The sequence below is a fragment of the Rana temporaria genome, chromosome 4 (genome assembly GCF_905171775.1).
Source record: "Rana temporaria chromosome 4, aRanTem1.1, whole genome shotgun sequence".
NCBI classification, from domain to species: domain Eukaryota; kingdom Metazoa; phylum Chordata; class Amphibia; order Anura; family Ranidae; genus Rana; species Rana temporaria.
The window spans coordinates 329,374,606-329,402,270 of NC_053492.1; the positions used below are offsets into that span (position 1 = coordinate 329,374,606).

General features: G+C 46.9%; 1 protein-coding gene and 1 pseudogene across 1 annotated transcript in view; one reads left to right on the top strand and one right to left on the bottom strand.

Annotated features, from left to right (window-relative positions):
• CAPN9 (calpain 9) overlaps nucleotides 1-27,665 on the bottom strand; it is a 1,050,568-nt gene that overhangs the window by 341,857 nt on the left and 681,046 nt on the right. Inside the window, exon 14 of the mRNA XM_040350717.1 lies at nucleotides 19,622-19,679. Within this exon, the coding sequence (XP_040206651.1) occupies nucleotides 19,622-19,679 (58 nt within the window). The remainder of the gene's footprint in view (nucleotides 1-19,621; nucleotides 19,680-27,665) is intronic.
• Nucleotides 25,016-25,094, top strand: LOC120938710 (annotated as a pseudogene).

The following is a 27,665-nucleotide window of genomic DNA, read 5'->3' on the forward strand; positions in this document are numbered from 1 at the left end:
CCTTCCCATGGATGCACTTATGTGTCAGGCAGAGTGCTTTAAATACAATTCTGTCTTTTACTGGCAACCAGTGAAGGGTTCTCAGCGAAGGTGAGATTGATTCCCATGTCCTTTTCCCAGTCACCAGTCTGGCGGCCGTATTCTGTACGACTTGCAGACGAGCGATTTGGTACTTTGGGAGCCCGAGGTAAAGGGCATTTGCATAGTCCAGTCTGGAATTCACGATTGTTCCCACCACGACTGCTACGTCTTCTTTGGGGATAAATGGAATAAGTCTGCGTAGTAGGCACAACAAATGGTGCGATCCGCTGACTACTGACCCTATTTGTGCGTCCATTGTCATGAAGGTGTCAAAAATGACTCCTAGACTTTTGACTTTGGAGCTAGGGGTGATGCTTTGGCCCAGAATGGGCGGTGGTGTCCAGGTTGTTGCCAGTTGACTCTTTCGGCTGGCGTGAAACATAAGAAGTTCTGTTTTGGAACTGTTGAGTTTAAGATAACTCTTAGTCATCCAGTTTTCTATCGAAGAGAGACATTTCTCTAAACTGAGATGATGATCCTTTTTGTTGCAGATGCGAAAATACAATTGCGTATCGTCTGCATAAGAGTGATAAAGTAGTTCTTGGCTACTGATAATATCAAAGAGAGGGCGAAGATAGATGTTGTGCGTTTTTCCGACGTGAAAGATCCCAGTTTCACTGTTTGTGATCGGTTTTCAAGAAAGGACGAAAACCATGGTAAATCACCTTCTGCGATTCTGGCTACCTCGGCCAGTCGCATCAGTAACATTTTGTGGTCTACTGTGTCAAAGGCTGCGCTTAGGTCTAGCAGAACCAGGAGACAGGATTCTCCCTCGTCTGCGGCCTCGAGGGCATCGTCCCATATTTTGAGTAAGGCCGTTTCTGTCCTGTGTCCGGGACGGAAACCTGATTGAAATGGATCGAGTAGATTGTGGGTATCCAGATGCTGTTGCAGCTGTTGTACCACTATTTTCTCCATTATCTTGGAGAGAATATTTAGGCCTGTTATGGGGCGGCGGTGAGTTGGGTCCTTGGGATCCAAGTTAGGTTTTTTCAAGATGGGCTGGATTGTGCCCTCTTTCAGCAGGGATGGCACTATGCCTTCCTTAAATGACTGATTTATAAGCTGTGTGATGGGAGGCGCCAGAATGTCGGCGCATTCCTTCAGCAGCTTGGTGGGAATGATGTCATTGGGTGCTGTGCTGTTCCGCAACGCACCAATGATATTTTTGGTGGTATCGATGGAGATGGGTTCCAGAGTGAACTTAGTTGATTGTAGAAGGTTTCTGTTGGTGTTTTGTAGTTGATTGAAGAGGGGGCTGAGGGGGGTATTATTTTGCAGAATACTTACCCGGATTCTTTCGATTTTGTCGATGAAGAAATCCGATAGTTCATTACAGAACTCTTGGGTGTCTGAATTGGGGACTTCAAGACATCCCGGATTCATGGTCTGGGTGACCATCTTGAAGAGTTCTCGGGGGCGGTTCATGGCGCTGTTAATCGTCATAGAAAAATGATGTTTCTTGGCTTTGAAGATTTCTTTATGATATTGTGTTGTTATTGCTTTGTAGATGATGAGGTGATCTTCTGAAGGGCTTCTTTTCCAGGCGGCTTCCGCCCTTCTGCGCTCTTGCTTCAGTAGGGACAGCTGGTTGTTGAACCAGCCGGACTTTTTTTCCCGGATGCGGACTTTGCGTTTTGGTGCTACTAAGTCGGCTGATTGTAGCAGAGCTGCATTTATGGCATCCAGTGTATCTGAGGCTGTTAACTGAGGATGAATAGTTTCGATTCGGTTTCCCAAGGTAGATTTGAAGAGTTCCGAATGGAGCTTCTTCTGAGATCTAGTCCAGTGTATTGTCACCGGCTTGGGTGCTTTTATAACTGGTGGAATTTTGGAAATTATGAAACTAATTGCATGGTGGTCTGTCCATGGCAAAGGTTCATTTCCCAAAATGTTTATTTTCAGATTTTGTCTGAAAATTAGGTCGAGTGTGTGACCTGAAGCATGCGTGGGTCCTAATATAAGTTGCTGTAGTCCTAATCCTTCCAGGTGATCGATGCAGGCATCCGCAATGGGATCCTGTGAGGAGTTGGCCCACAGATTGAAGTCCCCGAGCAGCAAAAGATGTTTGCTGTTAAGGGTATAAGTGGATATGAACTCCGTTAATGATGGTAGAAGCTGCGATTTTGGCCCAGGTGGCCTATAGCAGAGGAGACTGTGAACAGTCTCCTGGGGGGAAGTTTGAAGTTGAAGAGTAAGGGTTTCCATAAATGGAAGAGGATTTTGAAGGACCGGCTTAGTGATTGCAATATGAAACTTATGGATCACCGCCAGGCCTCCTCCTCTTTGCCCTATTCTGTTTTCCGTTATAATTCGATAATTTTCTGGCACCAATTCTCCAAGAATGGTGTTGCAGTCGTCTGAAAGCCAGCTTTCTGTGATAAAGAGGCAGTCTAGATCGTTTTGTAGTAAGAAATCGTGGATTTCTGATCGGTGTTTTACTGCCGATCTTGTGTTGATCAAAGCACATGATATGTGCTTGAGCTGGGTTAAATGGTTGAAATTTTTGATGGTCGATCGTCGATCGAATCTCAAAAGTTGGTCTATTTTTAAGGCCTTTTTGGTGACGGCTGGTAATACTGTTGCGAATTGACTCAGACCCCAAATCGTTTCTGCAGAGTATCGCAGTTTAACCATTGTTGCCAGTCACCGGGGGGGGGGATTAATTGCAATAGAGGGAAGATTCGATGAATCCTCTCGCTTGCCCTTGGTCCAGAGGAAGGCAAAAAAACCCTGGCAGTGCTAAGCCAATTTGCTGCCGCAGGGAAAAAAATTCCTTCCTGATCCCTGAAAGGCGATCGGACGAAACCCTGGATCAAGTACTGTTTGGAATGGGGGGGGAGGGGGGGAAGAAGGGTGTCACTGTAGCTGAGGAGTACCAAGATGGCCGCCGACCGGGCCACAGGCCTCAGGTTTGGGGGCTGTTTGGCTTGGTGGGTATGAGCTGGTTGTTAATCCAGGGGAGGATGGGATCCTCCAGGGATAGGGGGATGATCCCTGACAATTCCAGGAAAATTTCCAGGCTGTCAGTGCTCCTTTTTGCGGCACGCCGCTAGGCCGCGGCTGAAGCCGCGGTCTTTCCTAATTGCGGCGGCCGCGAATAAGGCCTGGTCTGGCGCGGATGCGGGAAAGAGCCGCAGATCGCCAGAAAAAAGCGCTGCTATGCGCGGCGGGTGGCCGGGGTGATTATGGGTGACTGATTGGGGTGCATGCGGCTCTAAGAGAAGGTAAACAGCCGCAATTTGGATCGCTGGAGTGGCTGTCCTGAAAAGGACGGTCACTAGCGATTCCTGGAGGTGGAAAGATGGCCCTGAAAGACAGGGTCCTATGGGCTGCAAGTTGATTCATGCAGCAAAGATTGTAGGAGCCTGCCTGCCTGTCTGCGGTGTCTAGCTGGCTATCTGTCTGGTCCCTGGAGAGAGCAGACTCGTCGGGAAGCGTCCTACTCCCTCACTGAACTGACACTGACTGATTATCCAGCTAAGTCTAAGAATAGGTGGTTTAAGAGGGGGAAGTATATGACACACCCCCTGCACACAGGAACCCACCAGAGAATGGGCCACCAAAGGCCGCTGGAAGAACACAGCTTAATGGTGCTTAAGGCAAGTTTCTGATCTACTCCACGCTGTAAAAACAGCAGGACCCTGGAAACCGAATACGTCCGTGGACGCCACCCCATCTCCTCGCACAAAAAGATGTAGGCCTTCCAGGAAGAAGACTACCGTGCCCTCAGCATGGTTGAGATGACCGAGTCGGAAAAATCTCAGTCCCTTAGTACCTGGCTTTCAATAGTCATGCCGTTAAAGCCAGCAACTGTAAAGCAGGATGAAGTATGGGACCCTGAGACAGAAGGTCATCCCACCAGGCGCACTAGATCGGCGTACCAAGGACGCTGGGGCCAATCTGGAGCGAATAGAATCATAGGGATCCCTTCGTCCTCCACTCTGCTGAGCAGCCGAGGAAGCAACTTCAATGGGGGAAAGGCATAAATTAGCCGATACTGACCCCCATGGGGCCACTAACGCGTCTGCCCAGGGATCTCTGGACCTGGCCACAAACCTCGACACTTTGCGGTTGAGGCGAGAAGCCAGGAGATCCACATCCGATTTTGTCCTCACTTCCCGCAAATACGACAGTCAGCTATATCATCAGTGCCGCGCCTAACTGAAGCTTCTTCCCTCTGCCACTCAGATAGATTATAGAGGCTGAGCTGCTGGCTGCTGCTGAACCCAGGAGGGATGCATGAACGCACATGCAGGAGAGGAGTTTGTTATGTCGGATGTATGGAGGGAGGTGAGCTGGCAGCTTTGTGCAGCTACCTGTAATTGGGAGGGGGTGGTGAGAGCAGAGTCTGCAGCAGGGTGGGAGGCCAGTTCTGGTGCTGTGCTGCTAACTTCAGTTGCTCCATGCATGCCACTGCAAGTGGCTTCTGCAGTGATGGAGCAATAAATTAGGGCTCATTCACACCATTTTCCACTTTTCTACCATGTGCACCCCTCTCATATACATACTACCACCCATACACTCTGCACCGCTTTCACGTACATACTACCCACCCCCATACACTCCGTACACTCCGTACCCCTCTCATGTCATACTACCCACCCCCATACACTCCACACCCCTCTCATGTACATACTATCCACCCCCATACACTCCACACCCATCTCATGTACATACTACCCACCATTATATACACTCCACGCCCCTCTCATGTACATACTACCCACCCCTATACACTCCACACCCCTCCACCCCTCTCATGTACATACTACCCACCCCCATACACTCCGCACCCCTCATGTACATAATACCCACCCCCATACAATCCGCACCCCTCTTATGTACATACTACCCACCCCCATACACTCCGCACCCCTCTCATGTACTTACTTCTCACCCCCATACTCTCCACACCCCTCTCATGTCACACTACCCATCACCATACACTCAGCACCCCTCTCATGTCATACTACTCACTGCCATACACTCTGCACTCCTGTGATATAATACTACTGTAACTGCACCCCAAGTATGAAAGGGGTTAAAGCCATTTAGGACATTTCCTTTCTGAACACCAAGGCAGCTACTGACACGCCAGTCAGTCAAACAAGACCCATAAGAATTATTCTCCCCCAATAACGAGACAAAGCTCTGTCTTGAGGTTTCAAGCAGGACTGACAATCTTTATTCAAAAAAACACAAGTTTTATACACAGTCAAAAGAGGAGGTGCATCATATTACTCTGGAAATACACCATTACAAAAGGCAGACAGGTGGTTGGAGGTGATGACATAAGCATCTTTCAACTAACATGTTGAGTTCAGAATCAAACAACCATTAAATAGTCTTTTACATATATCCCGGGGAATATTGTGGATAAATATTACTGTCCCATTTTAAAAGTAATCGAAAATATATTTTTAATGTCCATTATTCTCTTGCTTACCCTGTGCCCAAAAGTGACTCTCGTTACAACTACCTACTCCCATACACGCTGTACATCTCATGTACACACTACCCACCCCTACCCCTCTTATGTCATACTACCCACCCCCATACATTCCACCCCCCTCTCATGTCATACTACCCACCACCATACACTCTGCACCCCTCTCATGTACATACTACCTACCACATACTACCTACCATATACTTTCCTCTCCTACACACCATTGTACAGTGCCATCATAATAGCATCATGGTCAAAGTAATGCACTGGGGCCCCTACTAGGGAGATGGTGACCTGTGGCATATAGTGGCTCAAGTATGCTACATATTGGTCATGGCTTTTAAGTCTGATTAGTAATTTTAGTCAGTTTTTCTTTTTTACATAAAAAAATGTTTTTGTTTTGTAAAGTCTCACTTTTTAGACAGAGAAAGGGACTGAGGGAAGAGATTCCCGAACTCCTTTCTCTGCAGCCTCAGCTGCACTGCAGATGAATGAACAGGAGACAGAGGCTCCTCTCCATTCATAAACCAAAGCAGAGTAAACACAGTCACACACTCACTGAGTTCATTTAGAAAAGGAAGGTTGCTGGTAAATACCATATTTACCAGCCCCTTTTTCTGAAGAATGCCCACAGCAGTCACGGGTGAGAAGAGGAGGGAAGCTGGCAGTGCTGTGGGGGGACATACAGTTTTATTTATTATTGCTTGAATTATTTTTCCCCATTATGGACTTGAGGGGGGCCTCATGTCTAAGTTTTGCCTAACGTAAGGTGACCAGATTTTTAAAATGAAATCCGGGGACATTTTTTTATTTTTATTGGCAAATTGTAAACTAAGCATATTTTCCTCAAATGATATATGCAGTGTATGTGGTATGTGTTTACAGTGGGGATCGAAAGTTTGGGCACCCCAGGTAAAAATTTGTAATAATGTGCATAACGTAGTCAAGGAGAGATGGAAAAATCTCCAAAAGGCATCAAATTACAGATTAGACATTCTTATAATATGTAAAAAAAATAGGATTTTATGCTCACCGTAAAATCTTTCTCTGTGTTCATGGATGGACACAGCCTTATCTTGACAAAGTGGGAAAAGCCTATTTATCTTTTAGGAGTGACTAGGCAGAAATGTTAACTTCAAAGCAGAACCACCCCGCCCAGGGTGTGGTCCCACTGACTATATCCCCTCAGCCTGCACCAAGCAATTTAGTTTGTAGCAAGCAGTACAGAAAAGAGAGGAATGGGTGCTGTATCCATCCATGAACTCAGAGAAAGAGATTTTACGGTGAGCATAAAATCCTATTTTCTCTTTCGTTCATGGATGGACACAGCCTTATCTTGACAAAGTGGGACGACCCAAAGCAGTGTCAAAATGAGGGGTGGGAAGCATAAAAATAAACTTAACCCCTAAACAGAGCTCCTCAGGAGTTGTAACGCTAAACAGCCGCCTGCAAAACTTTGTGGCCGAAGAAGCATCCGAAGATGCACTCACATCAACTTGTAAAGTTTAGTAAAAGGGTGGCCGGGCGACCAGGTCGTCGCCTTACACACCTGGGAAACAGACACTAGATGTCAGAAAACCCCAAGAGGCACCATTGCCCTAGTCGAATGCATCGTGATAGGGAGGTGCCCGAGCCTTTATGGCGTAAGCCTGATCAGGATCTGTCAGGTCCACCTCGAAATGGTGGCCAATGAGACCGCTGGGCCCTTCTTGGGACCAGCCACCGAAACAAACAGTGAGTCTGAACTCCGCAACGGATCAGTAACAGAAAAGTATATTCTCAGAGCTCAGACAGCATCCGAGGAATGCCACATCGTCTCCTTAGGATTCAACGGATGAGGACACAAGAATGGCAGTACAACATCTTCCTTGAGATGGAAGGTCGAAATGACCTTAGGAAAAATCTAATGCTGCGAACGCAGCACCATCTTATCCTTGTGGAAGATCAAAATGGGGAGCCTTTCATGACAAGGCTGCCAGCTCAGAACCCGTCTTAGCTGACCTAATAGCCAGCAAAAGGACACTTTTCTGAGAAAGTGTCAACAAGGGAACTTCCCTAATGTTCTCAAACGGTGGTTTCTGAGGCACCTAGAGGTCATGCCGTTAAGGCCATTGACTGTAAGCAGGATGCCGTATGGGACCTTGTGACATCAGGTACTCTTGTAGCGGTAGACGACAAGGGACGTCTGCTATTCAAATCCCCACGGAGGTAGTGGAGGACGGACCGGAGGGGTCACATGCGGAACCCCCTGTAGAAATGTTCTCACTAGAGAGTGAGTCACCAGGGGTCGCTGAAAGAAAACAGCCAGGGCAGATATCTGCCCCTTAATCGTGCTTAAAGCAAGCTCTTGGTCCACCCCGCGCTGTAAGAACAGCAGGACTCTGGACACCAAATAAGTCCGTTGATTCCACTTAATTTCCTAGCAAAGGGCTAAGCTCTCCAAGTGCGATAATAAATCCTCCTAGCCTTCCTCTGACAGGCCCGGGTCTCTTAATACCAGGCTTTCAATAGCCATGCCGGTAAGCCAGCGACTGTAAAGCAGGATGCAGTATGGGACCTTGTGACAGCAGGTCCTCTCTCAGCGGTAGACGCCAAGGGATGTCTGCTATTAGCCGCACTAGATTGGCGTACCTCCGGAGCAATTAGAATCATAGGAATCCCGTCTGCCTCCACTCTGCGAAGCAGAAGAGGAAGGAGCTTTAGAGGAGGGAAGGCATAGATTAGCCGGTACTGACTCCATGGCGCCACTAACGCATCTGTCGCATCCGCCCATGGGTCTCTTGACCTGGCCGCAAACCTCAATACCTTCCGATTGAGTCGAGACGCCAGGATATCTGCGTATGGCGTGCCCCATCTTGGGCAAAGGAGCTGAAACACCTCCGGGTGCATTGACCATTCTTCTTGGTCCAGCATCTGGCGACACAGGTAGTCCGCCTGCCAGTTTTCCACACTGGAATGTATATGGTCGACAATGCCGGTATGCTCCTTTCTGCCCACTTTAGGATGTGAGCGACTTCTGACGCTGCAGCCGAGCTACTTGTTCCTCCTTGATGGTTGACATATGCCACCGACGTGGCGTTGTTCGACTGGATCCTGACTGGATGCCCTCGTAGCCTCTGAGACCATGTGGAGAGGCACAGCCTGATCGCCCGAAGTTCCAGGACCTTGATCGGCAAATGGGAATCCTATGGAGACCAGCGACCCTGCGTCGACTGAACCCCCAGACTCCCCCACCGGTAAGGCTGGCATCCGTCATGATGACTATCCAGTGAATGAAGGAACGACTTCCCGGACTAAGTGCCAGTAAGGTCAGCCACCAACAAGGGAGGCCCTGACGAAGTGGCTTACCCTGATTAGACAATCCAGGGATGATGGGCGCTTGTCCCATCTGGACAGAATTTCCTTCTGTAGCACTCGCGTGTGAGATTGCGCCTATAGTACCGCCTTGAAGGAGGCCACCATGAGGCCCGGGACTCGCATGCAAAGCGGAGTGACGACCCTACTGGGATGTCAACTACGGCACCGCAGCGCGAAGGGTCTGCAACTTTTCCACAGGGAAGCAAACCTTTGCTTTGCTTTGATTCTGAGGAGTCCAGAATCAATCCCAGATATACTAGGCATTGAGTCGTTACCATTAATGACTTCTGAATGTTCAGTAGCCACCAAAGTGTCTGAGGGTCTGATGTTATAGACACGCTCACCTCTAATTCTGAGGCTGAAGCGGCCCTCAGAAGCAGGTCAGCCAAGTAGCCGATGACAGCGATGAATTGGGGCAATCACCTTGGTGAACACCCTTGGTGCCGATGCCAGGCCAAAGGGGAGAACCACAAATTATTAGTGGTCTGCCCCGACCGCAAAGCGCAGAGATCTCTAATGCTTTGTACATATGGGGACAAATAAATAGGCATCCCTGATGTCCAAGGATGTCAGAAAGTCCCCCGGCTGGAGGGCAGTGACGACAGAGCGAACCGATTCCTTTCGGAATCTAGTACCTTCATGAAGCAATTGAGGGCCCTGAGGTCCAGAATTGGGCGAACGCCCTCTTTCTTTGGTACTACAGTACCTGCCGCCGAGAATGTGTTTTTAGCACGACAGCATCACGCTGATTCTCGGCGACAGGGTGCCGACATCTCGCACTCGCTGGAATAGTAAAAGCACATTCCAGCGAGCGCGCCGGGGATCCGACTTGGATTCCCGCCAATTCTACACGTGGGCGGCGTTTGGTATGAATCCTGAGGGGGAACTCCCCGCCGGATTTTAAATAAAAATTCGGCATGGGTTCCCCCCTCGGGGGCATACCGGGCCCTTATAAAAGTGCCCCGCCCTGGCGGGCTTCCTCCGACGTCTTCCGCGGGAGGGGGGGGGGGTGGATGGGTGCCGCTCTTCTTCGCCGCCGTCTGGTTCTCTTCTGCCGCCGGGGGGGGTCGCTTTTATAAAAGCGCCCACCCCCCGGCGGTCTTCCTCCAACGTTTTCGGCGGGGGGTGGTGTGCTTCTGTCGGCTTCTGTCTTCTTGCTTCTTCTTCTGTCTTCTTGCTTCTTCTTCTGTCTTCTTGCTTCTTCTTCTGCTGTCTTCGTTCCTTTAGGTGTTGACACGTCGCTTCCTCCCGCTGCAATGTCGGGTGCGGCGGCTCGCACCGACTTATATAGGCCACCTACGATGTCACAGTCCCATCATGCTCCGGTACCTACCCACGTGATACCTACCCATGTGGGTAGGTACCGGAGCATGATGGGACTGTGACGTCGTAGGTGGCCTATATAAGTCGGTGCGAGCCGCCACACCCGGCATTGCAGCGGGAGGAAGCGACGTGTCAACACCTATAGGAACAAAGACAGCAGAAGGCGACAGAAGAAGAAGCAAGAAGACAGAAGAAGAAGCAAGAAGACAGAAGAAGAAGCAAGAAGACAGAAGCCGACAGAAGCACACCACCCCCCGCCGAAAACGTCGGAGGAAGACCGCCGGGGGGGTGGGCGCTTTTATATTATTAAAGGGGGATCCCAGTTTCCGATAAGCCTCCTGCCCACATACCCCGACAACCAACGGCCAGGGTTGTCGGGAAGGGGCCCTGTCCTCATCAACATGGGGACAGGGTGTTCTGGGGTGGGGGGGGCGGCTGCAGTGCGCCCCCCTGCGGCGTGCTTTAGATACGGGTCTGGTATGGATTGTGGGGGACCCCCTATGTCGTTTTTTCGGCGTAAGGGGGGTCTCCTTGCAACCCATACCAGACCTAAAGGCCCGATATGCCCCTGAGGGGGGAACCCATGACGGATTTTTATTTAAAATCCGGCGGGGAGTTCCCCCTCAGGATTCATACCAAACGCCGCACCTAGAATTGGCGGGAATCCAAGTCGGATCTCCCGTCGCTTCTATGACGGCTTTGTCTCCATCGCGGCAAGCCAGCTCGGCGCTGGCTCCCGCGATGGGGCTCGTAGGTGCTCAATCTCGCCGAGAAAGGGAGCGAGATTGACACAATATTGCGGTCACCCACTGTATGAACAGATTGGAATAAAACCCCTGAAACCGATCCTGTACTGGGACAGGAATAACCACCCCATGTTTCAGCAGGTCTTGAACTGCCCCAAATAGGGCTTCCTGACGAGTTGGTTGTAGCTGGCGGTTGGAGGTAAAAAAATCTGTTTGGAGGGCAAGATAGAGGTTCTATCTTGTACCCTGAAGACACTACTTTGCAAACCCACCGGTCGGGGACCTGAGATGTCCACCGGGTCGCTAATTCGCGAAGACATCCCACCCACCTGAGAGATGGGTGGGGGCAAACCTTCATGCGGACGTAGCTTTGTCTGCAGGTTTGTTGAGTATGCAAAACCAGGGACGTCTCAGTCCCTGAGCAGGCGCTTTATCGGCCCGTGGTCTTTTACCCGCCGTACTGAGCGGACGAAAAAAAAACGCTTGTGCGTGGTAAAGAAGGGCCCTTGCCTACGGCGTGGCTCCTTCCCCTTTTTGGACTGTGGGAGCAGTGTGCTCTACCTCCTGTAGCATCTTTAATTATGTCATCCAGGGGCGGACCAATCTTAACCGAAGTAGACCGCGTAATGCCACCGCCTGACCTGAAGCTCTGGCCAGCAGAGGAATAGTGACCAAGGCTGATTCACAAATTTTAGGCCTTGTACTAGTAGGTCAGCTAGGGATACCTCGTTGGAGGAAGCCTGAAGCTTGTAACCCATTGAGCAGCATCTTTGCCCCTTCTGTGCGTGTCTGAGACACCAGGGCCCCAACTATGGTTGGGCATACCGTCAACACACTACAGTGTACAGGTTGCGGGTGATCGCCTCAGCCGTCTCGTCTGCAGGGTCTTTGAAGGCGGGAGCCCCCTCCACTGGTAGGGTGGAGCTTGATTAATCTGGACACAGGAGGGTCCACTATCGGGGGCGAGGTCCATCTTTTCAAGAAACTCTCTTAAAGAGGGTTCTTGGTCTGCATCTTTAGATACCTCAGAGCCAGGGTCATGAGCCAGCTGGAACCGGCAAAGTATCTGAGTTGTCCCCAGAAGATGGCGGAGGGAGGGGGCGCTTTCTAGCCCCTATTCTTCCACGTGCTGCTTCCACCTTGGCTACAAATGCATCTAGGATTGCCGCCTAGCGTCCACCGATAAATCGGGTGCAGGGGCATCAATAACCAGCTCAGGTGTCTCAGGGGAAAAAGCGTCTGCTTCTGACGCCATGCTGTCCACACACCTGACACAGGGACCCCCAAACATGTAAACCACCACTCCTGGCTGCAGCAGAGAGGAGGGGTTCCCCCCCAGAAGACTCACCACCCAGGAACCGTAATAGATGTTTAGCTAGCAGAGCTGCTGCCTGCAGAGTGTGCTCTCCAAAGCTGGGATCAAAGGCTGTTTGAGGGGCTGCGATTTTTGTCAGTCCTTCAGACTGCTCAGTCGCAGTGAGTATTTGTTCATCTGCCGTTTTCAAGATGGTCTGATCCATGGTACAATGGCTGCTGATCTGACACAAGAGGCCAACAGGGCAGAAAACCACGGTGCAGCAGAGTAATGCAGCAGTCAGTACACCTCAGTAGAAATCACCAGAAAAATTTGGCTACAAGAAGATGGCCGCCAGTGAGAAAAGAAATACAGCATGGACACCAACCTGGGCGTCGACAGCATAGAGCAAGACACACAGGAAAGCAGAATCTTTTATGCGGCTTTATACATTGTGCAAGTAAAGAAATACAGCATGGACACACCAACATGGCCGCCGACAGCATGGAGCAAGACACACAGAAAAACAGAATCTCTTATGCGGCTTTATGCATCGTGCAAGTAAAGAAATACAGCATGAATACACCAAACATGGCCGCCGACAGCATGAAGCAGGACACACAGGTAAACAGAATCTCTTATGCAGCTTATACACTGATTTAGTGACTTATGGTTCCCCAAGTGAAGCTCCCCAGAGGAACCCCTGCCCAGCAGCTAGCTCAGAGAGCCTAGGAGGAGGAGGGGAGAGGGGAGAAGGGGGATAAGGCCCTTTACTCACCTCTCCAAGGATGCCTAGCTCTGTCTTCTTGCTAACGCAAGGTAGTAGCTACTTACCCTTCCTGTGGGTTTATGCTGGAAGCATCCTGGACAGTGCATCTTCCGCATGGTAACGGAGATGACTGTCGGCCAGGCTACTGCGACTTGGCCCTGTAGACTGGTCCTTATGCAAGCCCTGGAGCGTACAGCTCACCGGCCACCCGTAGAGGAACGGGCATGTCGTGGATGACCCAGCGCGCAGCTATGGTCGGCACATGGTTGATGGCCGAAACTGGGAAGAATACAAGGATCTGGGATCCAGCCTGTCGCCCAGTCAGCAGTTGATCGAAGCACATCTACCGCATGGTAATGGAGGTGGCTGTCGGACACACTACTGCGACTCGGCCCTATAGACTGGTCCAATGCAAGCCCTGGAGCGTATAGCTCACCAGCCACCCGTAGAGCGACGGGCATGTCGTGGACGACCCAGCACCCAGCTATGGTCGGCACACGCTTGATGGCCGAAACTGGGAAGAATACAAGGATCTGGGATCCAGCCTGTCGCCCAGTCGGCAGTTGATTGAAGATCACAGGAAAAATTTTAATAAATAAATGAAAAATCACAAAAATTAATCCAAACTAAAAGTCTCCAAGCCATGGGCCTGAAGAGAGTCATGTCTTCTCCTTAGACTAGGCAGAAAAAACTGAATTGCTTGGTGCAGGCTGATGGGATATAGTCAGTGGGACCACACCCTGGGCGGGGCGGTTCTGCTTTGAAGTTAACACTTCTGCCTAGTCACTCCTAAAGACAGATAGGCTATTCCCACTTTGTCAAGATAAGGCTATGTCCATCCATGAACGAAAGAGAAAGTTAGATTTTATTTCCATCATTTACACTTTCAAAATTACAGAAAACAAAAAAATGGCGTCTGAAAAAGTTTGGGCACCCTGCAGAATTTATAGCATGCACTGCCCCTTTTGCAAAGCTGAGACCTGCCAATGTCATGGATTGTTCTCAATCATCATCTGGGAAGACCAGGTGATGTCAATCTCAAAGGTTTTAAATGCCCAGACTCATCTGACCTTGCCCCAACAATCAGCACCATGGGTTCTTCTAAGCACTTGTCTAGAAAACTGAAACTGAAAATAGTTGACGCTCACAAAGCTGGAGAAGGCTATAAGAAGATAACAAAGTGTTTTCAGATGTCAATATTCTCTGTTCAGAATGTAAATAAGAAATGGCAGTCATCAGGAACAGTGGAAGATAAAGCAAGATCTGGAAAACCAAGAAAAATATCAGACAGAACAGCTCACAGGATTGTGAGAAAAGCAATTCAAAACACACGTTTGACTGCACGATCCCTCCAGAAAGATCTGTCAGACACTGGAGTTGTGGTACACTATTCCACTATAAAGAGATACTTGTACAAATATGGTCTTCATGGAAGTGTCATCAGAAGAAAACCTCTTCTACGTCCTCACCACAAAAATCAGCGTTTGAACTTTGCAAATGAACATATAGACAAGCCTGATGCATTTTGGAAACAAGTTCTGTGGACCGATGAGGTTAAAATAGAACTTTTTGGCCGGAATGAGCAAAGGTGCGTTTGGAGAAGAAAGGGCACAGAATTTAATGAAAAGAACCTCTGTCCAACTGTTAAGCATGGTGGGGGATCAATCATGCTTTGGGGTTGTATTGCAGCCACTGGCACAGGGAACATTTCACGAGTAGAAGGAAAAATGGATTCAATAAAATTTCAGCAAATTTTGGATGGTAACTTGATGCCATCTGTGAAAAAGCTGAAGTTAAAGAGAGGATGGCTTCTACAAATGGATAATGATCCTAAACACACCTCAAAATCCACGGGGGATTACATGAAGAGGCGTAAACTGAAGGTTTTGCCATGGCCTTCAAAATCTCCTGACCTCAACATAATTGAAAATCTATGGATAGACCTTAAAAGAGCAGTGCGTGCTGTCTACTGATCTAACCCAGAGGCCTGATTTTCGAAAGTCACGATAGCCAAGTCGACCGATGTTGACTTGGGGATCAGTCCACAAGCACCTGTGTTGAGCATACCTTTAACTGAGCCTGAATATCCTTTGGATTACAAACAAGTTAAAGTGCACCAACAAATTTACAATAGACTTCAACATTGAGGAACATTCTGGCGTTGTACAGGCTAGGCCTGGTCGAGATCGCTAGCAATTTCACTTGAAGGGATTGCCCACTAGGGGAAGCTCGAGAGCATAGACTATTTATAGCCACCTACAGACTTTATAACGTTAACATTTTTAGTATTGCTCTTATTGACTCTTGCAAAGGGCCCTTTGCAGAGTCAGCCATATATATATATATATATATATATATATATAAAGTTAATCTGTTGTTTGATCTTTTATCTTTCTTAATACATGCCAAGTAAAGAAAGGACTCCCAGACTGTTTTAAAGGTGCTGGCATAAAGACAACAGACCAAGTAGAACTTTTCCCAATACACCCAGAACAACAAGAGGGGCCCACCTCATCTAGCTCACAGATACCAGGAAGGGATAGAGAACAAGGGACAGAGGGTCCTGGCTCCTCATCACTAAACACTCTTGGCCCAGAGTTATGTGCTGTGTTAGGAGAAATTGTGGCTCAGTGCAAGAAGGATTCCCCAGATTACCTGATAACTGGATACAGGAAGCTCAGAACCTTCTCAGGGAGACAACCAGTGCCCTCATCGGAGGATGGATTTGAGGAATGGCTGGATCACGCCACTCAGGCTCTAGAAGAATGGCAATTACCCGAGAAGCACAAGAAGCAAAGGATTATAGAGAGTCTAAGGGGACCAGCATTAGAGGCCATACGCAATCTTAAACTAAGCAGAAAGGACTGTGCTGCACAGGATTATTTAGATGTTCTACAGAGTGTGTTTGGGAGGACTGAAAACACCAGTGAACTCCGCTACCAATTAGAACACTGTTATCAAAAGCCTGGAGAGAAGTTGTCTGAATTTGTTGGGCGATTAGGTAAGATCTTTCATCAGATCCTGTTGAAGAAGGGACTGGACCCAAGAAAGGTGGATGAAACCAGAGCCCAACAAGTTTTAAGGGGAGCTCAACCTATGGATCCCATTGCCCTTCTGCTACGAACCCGACAAGGGGGTGACGTGTTGAAATACCCTGACCAGATTCGGATGATTAGAGAGGAAGAGGTTTTACTGGATCAAAAGAATAGACACCAACCACCAGAGCCCTCAGCACGAGTCCGAGTAGTACGCACGGAGGAAGGCGACCCTCAGGTCGAGCTTCTGAGGAATCAAGTGTCCCAGCTGATGGAAATGGTGGTCGCCTTGACCAGTCAGGCGGAGGTGCTGCCTTACCAAACCAAACAGGAGGAGCCGGAGAAGTCCACCTGTAGACAGAGTGATCAAGCAAGGAAGACAAGGAGGCTCATATTTTGCTTCAACTGTGGAGGAGTAGGACATATGAGGGAAGTTTGTCCCAGCCCAGCTAAAGCTAGTCAGCAAATGCACAAGCCGGCGGAAAACTTCAGAGGGCCCCGGTGAAGGAGTCAACCGGGTGCCCGCCTACTGTAGACAGCTCCAAAAAGACACCAGCCCTACAGGAGGGCACTTATTGCTGTTGTCTTGTTTTTTTTTATATCTTTGTTACTTTGCAAATTTGAAAAAAATAAATATTATACAAAAAAATCCATGTGCCTGATAGGTCCTGCTTGAATAAATCTATCCTGGTAGTGTTGAAGTACAGTGATTTCCTGCCTGACAGCATCTGCATACCGTGTTTCCCCTGAAAATAAGACATACCCCGATAATAAGACCTAGCATGATTCTCGGGGGGCTGCAATATAAGCTAAGCCCTACACCGAAAATAAGCCCTAGTAAAATTTGTTAAATGTTTTATTTAGGGATGTCCCAAAACCGATACTAGTATCGGTATCGGGACCGATACCAAGCATTTCCCGAGTACTTGTACTCGGGGGAAATGCTCCGATGCTTCACCCGATACTTGTACAGTCAGGTATCGGGTGGTGGGGGGAGGTACAAGTCTTCTCTGTGTTGTCTTCCCCCCCCCATGTATTCTCCCCCGTGCCGTCTTGTTCCCCTGTGATGTCTTCTCCCCGTCAGTGCTGCTCTCCCCCTGATGTCTTCTCCCCGTCCGTGCCGCTCTCCCCGTGATGTCTTCTCCCCCTCCATGCCGCTCCCCCTCCGTGCCGCTCTCCCCCCCTGATGTCTTCTCCCAGTCCGTGCCACTCCCCCCCCGTGATGTCTTCTCCCAGTCCATGCCGCTCCCCCTCCGTGCCGCTCTCCCCCCCTGATGTCTTCTCCCAGTCCATGCCGCTCTCCCCCCATGATGTCTTCTCCCAGTCCATGCCGCTCCCCCTCCGTGCCGCTCTCCCCCCCTGATGTCTTCTCCCAGTCCGTGCCGCTCCCTCTCTGTGCCGCTCTCCCCCCCTGATGTCTTCTCCCAGTCCATGCCGCTCCCCCTCAGTGCCGCTCTCCCCCCCCTGATGTCTTCTCCCAGTCAACGCCGCTCCCCCTCTGTGCCGCTCTCCCACCTGATTTCTTCTCCCAGTCCGTGCCGCTCTCCCCCGTGATGTCTTTTACCAGTCCATGCTGCTCTCCCCCCGTGCCGCTCTCCCCAGTAATGTGTTCTCCCCCGCCGTGCCGTCTCCTCCCCATCCATGCCGCTCCCCCTCCGAGCCACTCTCCCCCTCAATATGTCAGGATGGAGAGCGGAGGTAGGAGCCGGCTCCTACCTTTTCCAGATGGACAGAGTCAGTGATCACTGACTCTGTCCATTCACATAACTGAGCATCGTAACCTGTGTTTACGATGCTTCAGTTTATGAATGAAGAGGAGCTTCTCTCCATTCATTTCAGCTGAGGCTGCAGAGGAAGGCACTGGGGAATCTGTGTCCTCAGTCCCTTTCTCTGTCTTAAAGGGGAGATGTCAGACGTCTTTTAAGACCCCTGATATCTCACCAAAGCCTCCCAACAGGGCTAATTAAAAAAAAGAAAAATAGTTGCAATAAATAATTTAAAAAATAAAATGTAAATAATAATAATAATAATAATAATAATAATAATAATAATAATAAAAAAAAAACACACTGACAATCCACTACCCCCACTGTCACATGACATTAAAAAAAAAGTATCGGTATTCGGTATCGGCGAGTACTTGAAAAAAAGTATCGGTACTTGTACTCGGTCTCAAAAAAGTGGTATCGGGACAACCCTAGTTTTAATCCACCTTGCAGAATGATTGCTGGAGGTCTTCTCCTCTCCTCCTGGCTGATGCCTGCCCCCCCTGCACGGAGCGGGCCAACGCCAGTGAGACAGTGGCTCCCCCCCTCCGCTCTTCTTCCGCCTGATGCCCGTAGCCCCTCCCTCTTCAGCGCACGGAGCTGGCAGATGCCAGTGGGACACTGGCTCCCCCCTCCTCCGCTCTCCTCCCACCCGACTCCCGCGGCCCCCCTCCCTAGTGCACGGAGCGGCCCAACGCCAGTGAGACAGCGGCTCCCACCCGATGCCCGCAGCCCCTCCCTCCTCAGCGCATGGAATGGACAGATGCCAGTGCAGATCCCAGAGCAGAGAAGAAGAGCCCAAGGAAACCATGCGACCCCCAGGTCAGCTGCAAGAAAAGTATTGCCCACAAAACAATCACAATGGGAGACACACTGCACCCCACATCGGCACAATTCCTAAAATGTAATTGCATAATTCTATAAGGATTTTAAGATGCATTTTAGGTCCTGACCTGACAGGGAGGGGGGGGAGGGGGGGGACACAGGAGATTGATAAATGACACAGCATAAGCACTATGCAATCTATTATTCTTTAAGGGAAAGGGATTTTTTTTATAGGGTTACAACCACTTTAAGATCATTGTACATACTGTAAAAAAATAAGACATCCCCCGAAAATAAGCCCTAGTGTGCTTTAGGTTGCCAAAATGAATATAAGACCCGGGCTTATTTTCGGGGGAAACACGGTAGTTCTGGGGGTAAAATCAGCACACAGGCAGAAGCATGTGATTCGATTCTCTAAAGCCCCGTACACACAGGCCAAATATGGAGCGGTTCAACAGAAAGCGTCCAACAATTGGCATGTGTGTATGGAAGCCTGTCCAACAGAATCCGGGTGAACGTCCACATTCTGTCGAAAGGGGCATGACTGAAAAATATCTGCCAATCAGTGCTCTCAGCCAATAGCTGAGAGTGCTGACTGGTGTGTTCTGACAGGGACAGTCTATACAGTGGGGAGATCTATGTACTAACATTGGATAGTTAGTACAGCAAACTAATCTCAAGCTCATCAATTATTTTTTGTTCAGCCCACTGGTTTGAACAGAAAAAAAAAATTACTGACAGTGTGTACCTGGCTTCAGACTGAAGTGTCCCAAATGCCACTGGTGAATAATCTTTTGGTGAAGGAGCTAAGGGAAGCGTCAAGTGCTCATGAAAAATGCAAAAACAAAAAAAGGAAACCATTTGGAGTTAGGCAATATAATCAAAGTAAGTAGATCAAAGCCTTATGAGTTTTTTTCAGATGCAGATCATTTTCTAATTTAATATCACAAAATATTTGATATACTGAACTTACTTCTTTGCAAAACAGCATTCAGAACATATTGCAGCTCTTCAGCACTAACTTCCAAGTCCTGTAATTCAAAAACATAAGTTACTGACTTGTAGCTATCAGGAAAATGACTGGACAGTTAAAGAATATGTTACCCCAACATTTCATATTCTCCTGATATGTGTCTGTTGTACTGTGTGAAAAAGTATCCGGTTCTCTGCATCTTTTCCTTTGTGTGAAATACCTGATGATCTTGCCAGTTCCCCTGCTCTCTTATTTTAAACTGACTGTATTAGGCATAGATGCATATCAATCCATGTTCAGTTTCCTGGCTGTGCTGGGAGCAAAGCGTGCCTGTCCTCCAATGATCAGACTTGTGCTACATAGTTACACAGTTAATCTGGTTGAAAAAAGACACGAGTTTATCTAGTTTAACGCGCAGGAAAAAAAAAAAACACACACAATTTTTTTTCCTCCAGACATAAAAAGTGACCCTTGTCCTCTGTGATGACCTAAGGCAGGTTTCACAGTAGGATGCAGGTTTCCCTGCATTTAATGCGCATGACAGGAGATTGTGACTGGCTCTTAATGGAGCCGTTCACACATTCCTGTGTGCAGAGTGAATTGCACAGGGGTCCTGTGCGTCTTTGGCAGTATTTCAGGTCCGAATTCAGGCAAAAATTGGGACATGATTTGCACTGGACCCCTGCTTTGAGACACATCGATATTAGGTGTGAACCCAGCTTTAAAGTGAATAGCTACACCAAGTTCACTATATGGACCACTTATGTATTTATATATGTTGATCATATCCAGGGGTCAAGTCCTGGGGAAAAAAGTGTGGGAACCCAATATCCACTCCCCCACCAAAAAAAAAAGTTTAATCGCTGCATTGGCGCTAAAGAAATCGCACAGCGACCGGAGAGAGAGAGAGCGCAGACTGTACCGGGGGGAGGTGAGCAGTGTGTACATGGAGGAGGTCCTCCTCCATGTACACAGTGCTCACCTCTCCCCCCGGTACAGTCTGCGCTCTCTCCGGTCCGATCGCTGTGCGATTATTATGTAGACTACATTGCCTTTTTATGTGGCTTTTAAAAGTTGGACCTTGTGCAAGTGACCTAAGTCGCCCTATATAAAACAACCGTGCCCTAGCACAGCAAAGTAACTTATTTTTATATGATGGATCAAAAACAAGATATACAATAAAGGAGACACAAATTTACCTCAGGTCACCATTTAAATTTGTGTCTCCTTTATTGTATATTTTGATCCATCATATAAAAATAAGTTACTTTGCTGCGCTAGGGCAGTGGGCACAGTTGTTTTACATAAGGCGACTTAGGTCACTTGCACAAGGTCCAACTTTTAAAAGCCACATAAAAAGGCAATGTAGCCTACATAATAATCGCACAGCGACCGGACCGGAGAGAGAGAGCGCAGACTACCGGGGGGAGAGGTGAGCAGTGTGTACATGGAGGAGGACCTCCTGGTCGCTGTGCGATTTCTTTAGCGCCAATCCAGTGATTAAACAGGTCAAGTTGTATAGAAGAATGGTACTGGTAGAAATCGGATATATAAATGTATGTATGGGAAAGGATGCAGTGCTAGTGCCGCAATGACTATTTATGCATGGCTTTTCCTTTTCCATTCTGCATTTTCCATTCTGCTAACAATGAAATTAATTCCTGAATAACATAATTATGTGATAACTGCATTGTTCTTGCTGCTATTATTCCCCAGAATTGATTTAAACTATCAGCATAGATCAAAATATAAAATAAAGTAGTACAAGGTCCCTAGTTACAAAGGCAATGAGTGTCAGTGAGTGCAGTGTGTACTGTGGGCACTTTACTTCCTCAATGCCGCCCAGCCTTCATTAAGCGGCAATGTGGCAATGTCTCCAGGGAGCTTTTTTCATTGTTCCCAGGAGTCATTGCAGAGGCCTGCCGCGAGTTATCGCGAGATTTAGAAAGAACTTAAAGTTCTTTCTAAATCCTGCGATAACTCGCGACAGTCCGTCCCCCGCAATGTCTCCCAGGACTCAGGAGACATTGCGGCATTGCCATCGTTAGTGAAGGCTGGGCGGCTCGAGTCCTGCAACGGGAACGGCGTTCCTCCTTTGGAAAAAGTGGAGGGACGCAGTTTCCACGCCTTCCCGCAGGACTCAAGCCCTGATCATATCCCTCCTGAATCCCTACTTCTCAAGAGACAATAGATTCAGTTCAGATAATATTTCCTTATAGCTGGGGTCCTCCATGCCTCTTATCAGTTTTGTTGGCTCTGCACTTTCTTCAGTTCCCCAATAAAACATATCTACTGTACATGAGGTCTTACTAACAATTTAGACCAGGGGCAAAAAGATGTCTCTCTCTCTTTGCAGTCCATACCTACAAGAAAGGATTTTGCTTTGGAAACCATAGCATAGCATGCTATTATTAAGCTTATTATATACCAGAACACCCAGATCCTTCTCCACCATTGATTCCCTCAGTTATACTTTCCCTAGTACGTGTGATGTGTGCATATTTTTAGCCCCCAAGTGCGTAAAATTCTATACATCACATTCCAACAATTACAAATACATTCTTTTTATACTTCATTGCATTTTATATTTACTTAGAATTACTTACCTAAATCTCTAATCCTCCTGTAGCGCCCTGCTCCTGATGACCGGGTGCTATGTTTAAATTTAGTGGGTGTCTGGGCTGATAATTAGCTCAGACTTTGTTAATTACATTTTTTAAATTTAGTGGGTGTCTGGGCTGATAATTTACTCAGACTTTTGTTAATTAAGGCTAAATCAGCCTCTGTTCCGGCTTTGGCTGTGCTTGGAGGTATTTCCCTTTGTTTGCCTATAAGTGGCGTTACCACCATAGGCCAATGTTGGACCTCAAACAGGTCAGACTGTATTGGGTGTCTTTCGCCGGGAACAGCCCAGTGGGAGTGTTCTCCCCGCTGGGCATGCTGGGGAAGGAAACTTAAGGGACAGACACCATTTTTTGGGCTCTCTTCATCTCGTGGCCCTCCTCGCGAGAGGAGTGTGCTGTATAATTTTTTGGCCTCTGGGCCATGCTGGCCTGAGGCTGCATTCCTACCAGGTAGGCCCAGTTGTCCTGACTGGGCCTACGCTCTGAGGGTGATCCTGTGCTGTCTGTCCTGAGGGAAGAAGCCGCTCAATGGAGGAAACTAGAAGAGGACCTGTCCCGGAAAGGACCAAGCAGAAGGCTGGTACTTTGGGAGAGGCCTGGTAACCTTATTGGAGGATGCACCCTAGTACGAAACCTTACAGTGTGCCGGGTTGGCTTAAAGGCTCTAAGACTGTAAGGCTGGAAGTTCGGGTACCAAATCCTGTGGCAGAGGATTCTGGACTGTTCACTTTTGTTTGCAACCAGTCTGTGACAGAGACGGTCATGCATCATTCCGGCTGCTAGGCCAGGTGAGAGGGGTCTGTCCGGGTGAGCAATACCCACTCGAAAGGAAGTGGTGAGTGACCTTTTTGGAACTTCAAAGTCTTCTCCCAGTGATCTGTACTATGCGTCTGAACCTTCCCCTACTCCTCCATCCTTCTACTGTTTGCAAGTTATGAGAAAAATAAAACAGCTAAAAAAAATAAAAATAAAACAGCTAAAGTTTTTACAACTTTTTGTGTACATTGGAGTTCTTTACAGACTTTCTTCCCCTAGACAACGAATGTTGAGGTAACGTGCAAGGCCCAAATCTAATCCAGCAGCTCCTACGGGGGTAGTGCTACACTCCCTTCAATCTTCTTTTACAAAATACCCCAAGCCCCACGAAACAAAACACAACAAAACAAAATACACCCCCCCCCCCCAACCACACATTCACAGAGAGATGGAGGGGTTCTGTGTACTTATGAACTCCCCTGAGCGAACCTCACTTCCCCGTTCTGTCTTTCATCATTCTCTTCCCTTCCTCTGAATATACAAATAGGTCCCATACTGACCATGTTTGGACATACTGCTCTTTTCTGGTCCGAATGGACCAAGTCTTCCATGGCTCCAATCTCTCTGACCTTATTAAGCCACCTTGCAATAGAATGTGGTTTAGAGTCTCTTCAACACAAAGTGACACAGGCCTTGGCAGCACTTACCAAGTGGCACAGCCAGATCTTTTAAATACCTGCACCGGAATCTGTGAGCAGTGAAGTAAAAAAAAGCAGGGTCAACTTTTGTTTAAAAAAATCGGTATATTTTTGGGAGAGCTTCTGAACCTCTACTATTTTGTAATCTTAGGGCAGGTCCAAAAAATTTGAAACAAAGTCCCTTTCTTCTCTACATTGCCAACACCGGTCTGAGCCCTCCGCAAAAAAAATTACGAAGCCTCTACAGGGTATAATACCATTGTGTCAGCAGTTTGTAATTGGATTCCTTTATTCGCGTATATATTGATAAATTTAGTGCAAGATAAATAATGTTCCGGTGCTGAGCTGGGGTAAAAGTCTTTTTAAAGCGGAGTTCCAACCACAATTAGCATTTTTTAAATGTATGTTCTTTCATCCTGCGTTTTTATAATATAAATCCGGTCACTTACTATTTTACAATCCGCCGCCGATCCACATAGATATTCAAAAAAGATAGTTTATAAAACTATGTCTACACCGTTGTCATTTTGCTTGTGGGCATTGTGAAGCCTACAAGCACTTACTTCCTGGAAGTCTTGGATGGGAAGTGATAATTGGACAGGGCACTGCATCCTGGGAAATGATGACACACATTTCCCAGGAGCATTAGAGGGAGATGATGTCAGAATCCTAGGTGATTTCAAAGGCAGATTTCGTGGGACCACATAGCAACAGGCATTTCCAGATGAGTAAAAACATTTTTTTTTTACTTTTTTAGGTCTAATGAGCACAACAATGAAAAAAAAAATTTGGGATGGAAACTCCACTTTAAGGTCTCTTTCCCACTTACTAATAGTTGGCATCACAAACTCCTCAAATGGAGTGTTTAAAAGCATATACATCTTAAAAATCAGTGTTGCAGTGCTTGCCAGAGGTTTATTTCATAATATCCTCCTGGTTGCATCAATGCTGTAATTGTAGGCCAGGCCTCCCTTCACTTCCAATTTGTTAAACGCTCCCTTTTCCATACCTGGTAGGAAACTAGGATTTCCTAGAATAGGGAACAAAGGTGATTGTGTCAAGGAATATCTGGGATTACGACAAATCCTAGTGCAAATTTGCAATGTGGGGCCTATAATAGGATGTTTTATAAGGGAGTCAGGTAGCACAGCGTAGCACCAGGGTGCTCTACTCAGGGATACCGGACTCAACTGTTCCATGTCTATCCATAGCTTAAATTCTGCATGTCTACACCAGTCCACTACCCTCCTTAGATGGGCTGCTTGATAATACTTGAATACATCTGGGACAGCTACTCCACCAAAACACTTGGGTATTCTCGGCCTTTTGGCTAAGATCAAGTGTAGTATCTGTTCTTATCAGTTGCCAGTAGGTGGTACTATGCTGTACAGTACAGTAGTACAGTCCCCAGTACATGGCGAGGTGGAAAGGGATGGCGGTCGGCGGACGCTAAACCTGCTGGCGTGAAGGTGGAAGCCTTCTGATTTGGACGGAGAGGCATGAGGTCGAAGCTGGAGGGCTGGGCCCCTGTCTTCTGGCCTGGATTTTGTGGTGCCTGCCCCAGTCAGTTGTTCGGGAGAGAACCCCTGCTCCTCTTTTCATCTGGAGGAGCGGCTAGTATTTCCCGAACGTTATTAGGAGGAAGGGATGGGGGTTGTGGGAGTAGCCTGCTGAGGTGGGCTCTCCCTGATCTCTCAGAACTCCTACCTTCCTGGCTGGGAAGGGTGCTGCCGGTCCAGGCCGGGCCTGTGGAGATAGTGCCCCTGGAGTGGCAGTCCAGGGGTGCCCCTGGAGTGGCAGTCCATACATACCTTGGCCACGATCTCCACAAACACACTTTTCATACCTGCATCTAGGGCCGGGCCTTTTGGCTGGGACCAGAGGAATTTTTGCTTCCTGGCCAGAGGGCCGGCCATCGTATTGCACGATGGTCACTTTCCACTCACCTCTCCCACCTTCCTTCTCCCCCACTTTATTTTTTATTTTTACCCCGTGTGTTGTCATGTTTTTGTCTTCTTTTTGTTGGTGCACGTTATGTACACTTTATGTGTGATGATTAGGGTGCCGGTCCTCGGGCCAGCCCTGAAAGTCCTGGGAGTGGGTGGACATGGCCTTCTGGCTTAGTTTGCCTGCTCTCATGGGGTCTCCGTTCGGGGGAGCCCCACCTGGGAGGGTTCTATTTCGGCAGACCCTCCAAGGAAGTTGGGTCCGTGTCGGCTTCGGCTGCATGGACTAAAGATCACCCCAGTCCCTGCCAGGAGCGTAACGCCCCGGGGGATCAGGGTTGGGTCCTTTTCGGAGGATCATTTGACGATGCACCCGTCACAGTTTTTTGTGTATCACTCTTTATGTGTGTGCACATTTTTTCCTGCACTGGGTTGTGTTATGCACGCCACAGGCTTTTCAATAGAAAAAAAACACTTGGGTATTGTCATAAGTTCGCTACTGATCCTAGGTCGTTTCTTCGCATATAAAAAATGTGTAAAAAGAGTGGTTATCTGGCAAAAGAAAACTACCGGGATAGCAATGGGTAATGCCTGAAAAAGATATAAGAATTTCAGTAGGATACTAATTTTGATAATATTACATCGGCCAAACCACGAATGTAACCCACGTTGACACTTTTCTAGTAAGGACTGTGCTGAGTTGTATAATGGTAAAATAAATACTGAAAAGGTGTTTCCTATATTTGATGGTATATATGTACCCAAGTAACTTAGTGCAGCAGAAACCATTTAAAATTGAAATTTGGTTGTATAGCTTTTCGTGCTGAAGGAGGCAATCACACCCCCATCGCTTATGAATTGGCATTAGACATGTGCACTGCCAAAATTTTTTTTTTTTTTCGTTTATGTTATTTTCGTTTTTTTGCTTTTTTCGGTACATTCGGTAAATTCGGAAATTCGAAAATTCGGAATTCCGAATTTTTGGATTTCCAAAAAAGCAAAAAACGAATAAAACGGAAAAAAATAAATTTCGGAAATTAAAAAAATAGGAAAATTTTCGAAAATTCGGAAATTAAAAAATTCGGAAGTACGAAATGTTTTAAATGTTTTAATTCGAAAATTCGGGATTTCGGAATTTCTAAAATTAAAAAAATCGAAAATTCCACAATTTCGAAAACTCCAAAATTCGATTTTTTTTATTTTTCGAATTACGAATTTTTTATTTTCAAAATTTCTAATTTATGAATTTTCGAAATTTCTAATTTTCGAAATTTCTAATTTTCGAAATTTCTAATTTTCGAAATTTCTAATTTTATATTTTCGAATTTTCGAATTTTCGAAATTTCTATTTTTTTATTTTGGAATTTTTCATTTTCGAAATTTCGAATTTTTCATTTTCGAAGTTTCGAAAAGGAAAAATTCGAAATTTCGAAAATGAAAAATTCCAAAATAAAAAAATAGAAATTTCGAAAATTCGAAAATTCGAAAATATAACATTCGAAATTTCGAAAATTAGAAATTTCGAAAATTCATAAATTAGAAATTTTGAAAATAAAAAATTCGTAATTCGAAAAATACAAAATTAGAAAATTAGAAAATTGAAAATTTCGAAATTCGAAAGTAAAAATTTTGAAAATTCGAAATTTCGAAAATTGAAAAATTCGAAATTTGAAAAATCGAAAATTGAAAAATTCGAAATTTGAAAAATCGAAAATGAAAAATAAAAAAAAATGAAAAATTCGAAATTTCTAAAATTGAAAAATTCGAAAATAAAAAATGAAAAATTCGAAATTTCGAAAATTCGGAATTTCTAAAATTCAAAAAGAAACAAAAAATTTCAGAAAATTCGAAATTGAAAAATTGAAAAATTCGAAATTGAAAAATTCGAAATTGAAAAATTCGAAATTGAAAAATTCGAAATTGAAAAATTCGAAAATTCGAAATTGAAAAATTCGAAAATTCGAAATTGAAAAATTCGAAAATTCGAAATTGAAAAATTCGAAAATTCGAAATTGAAAAA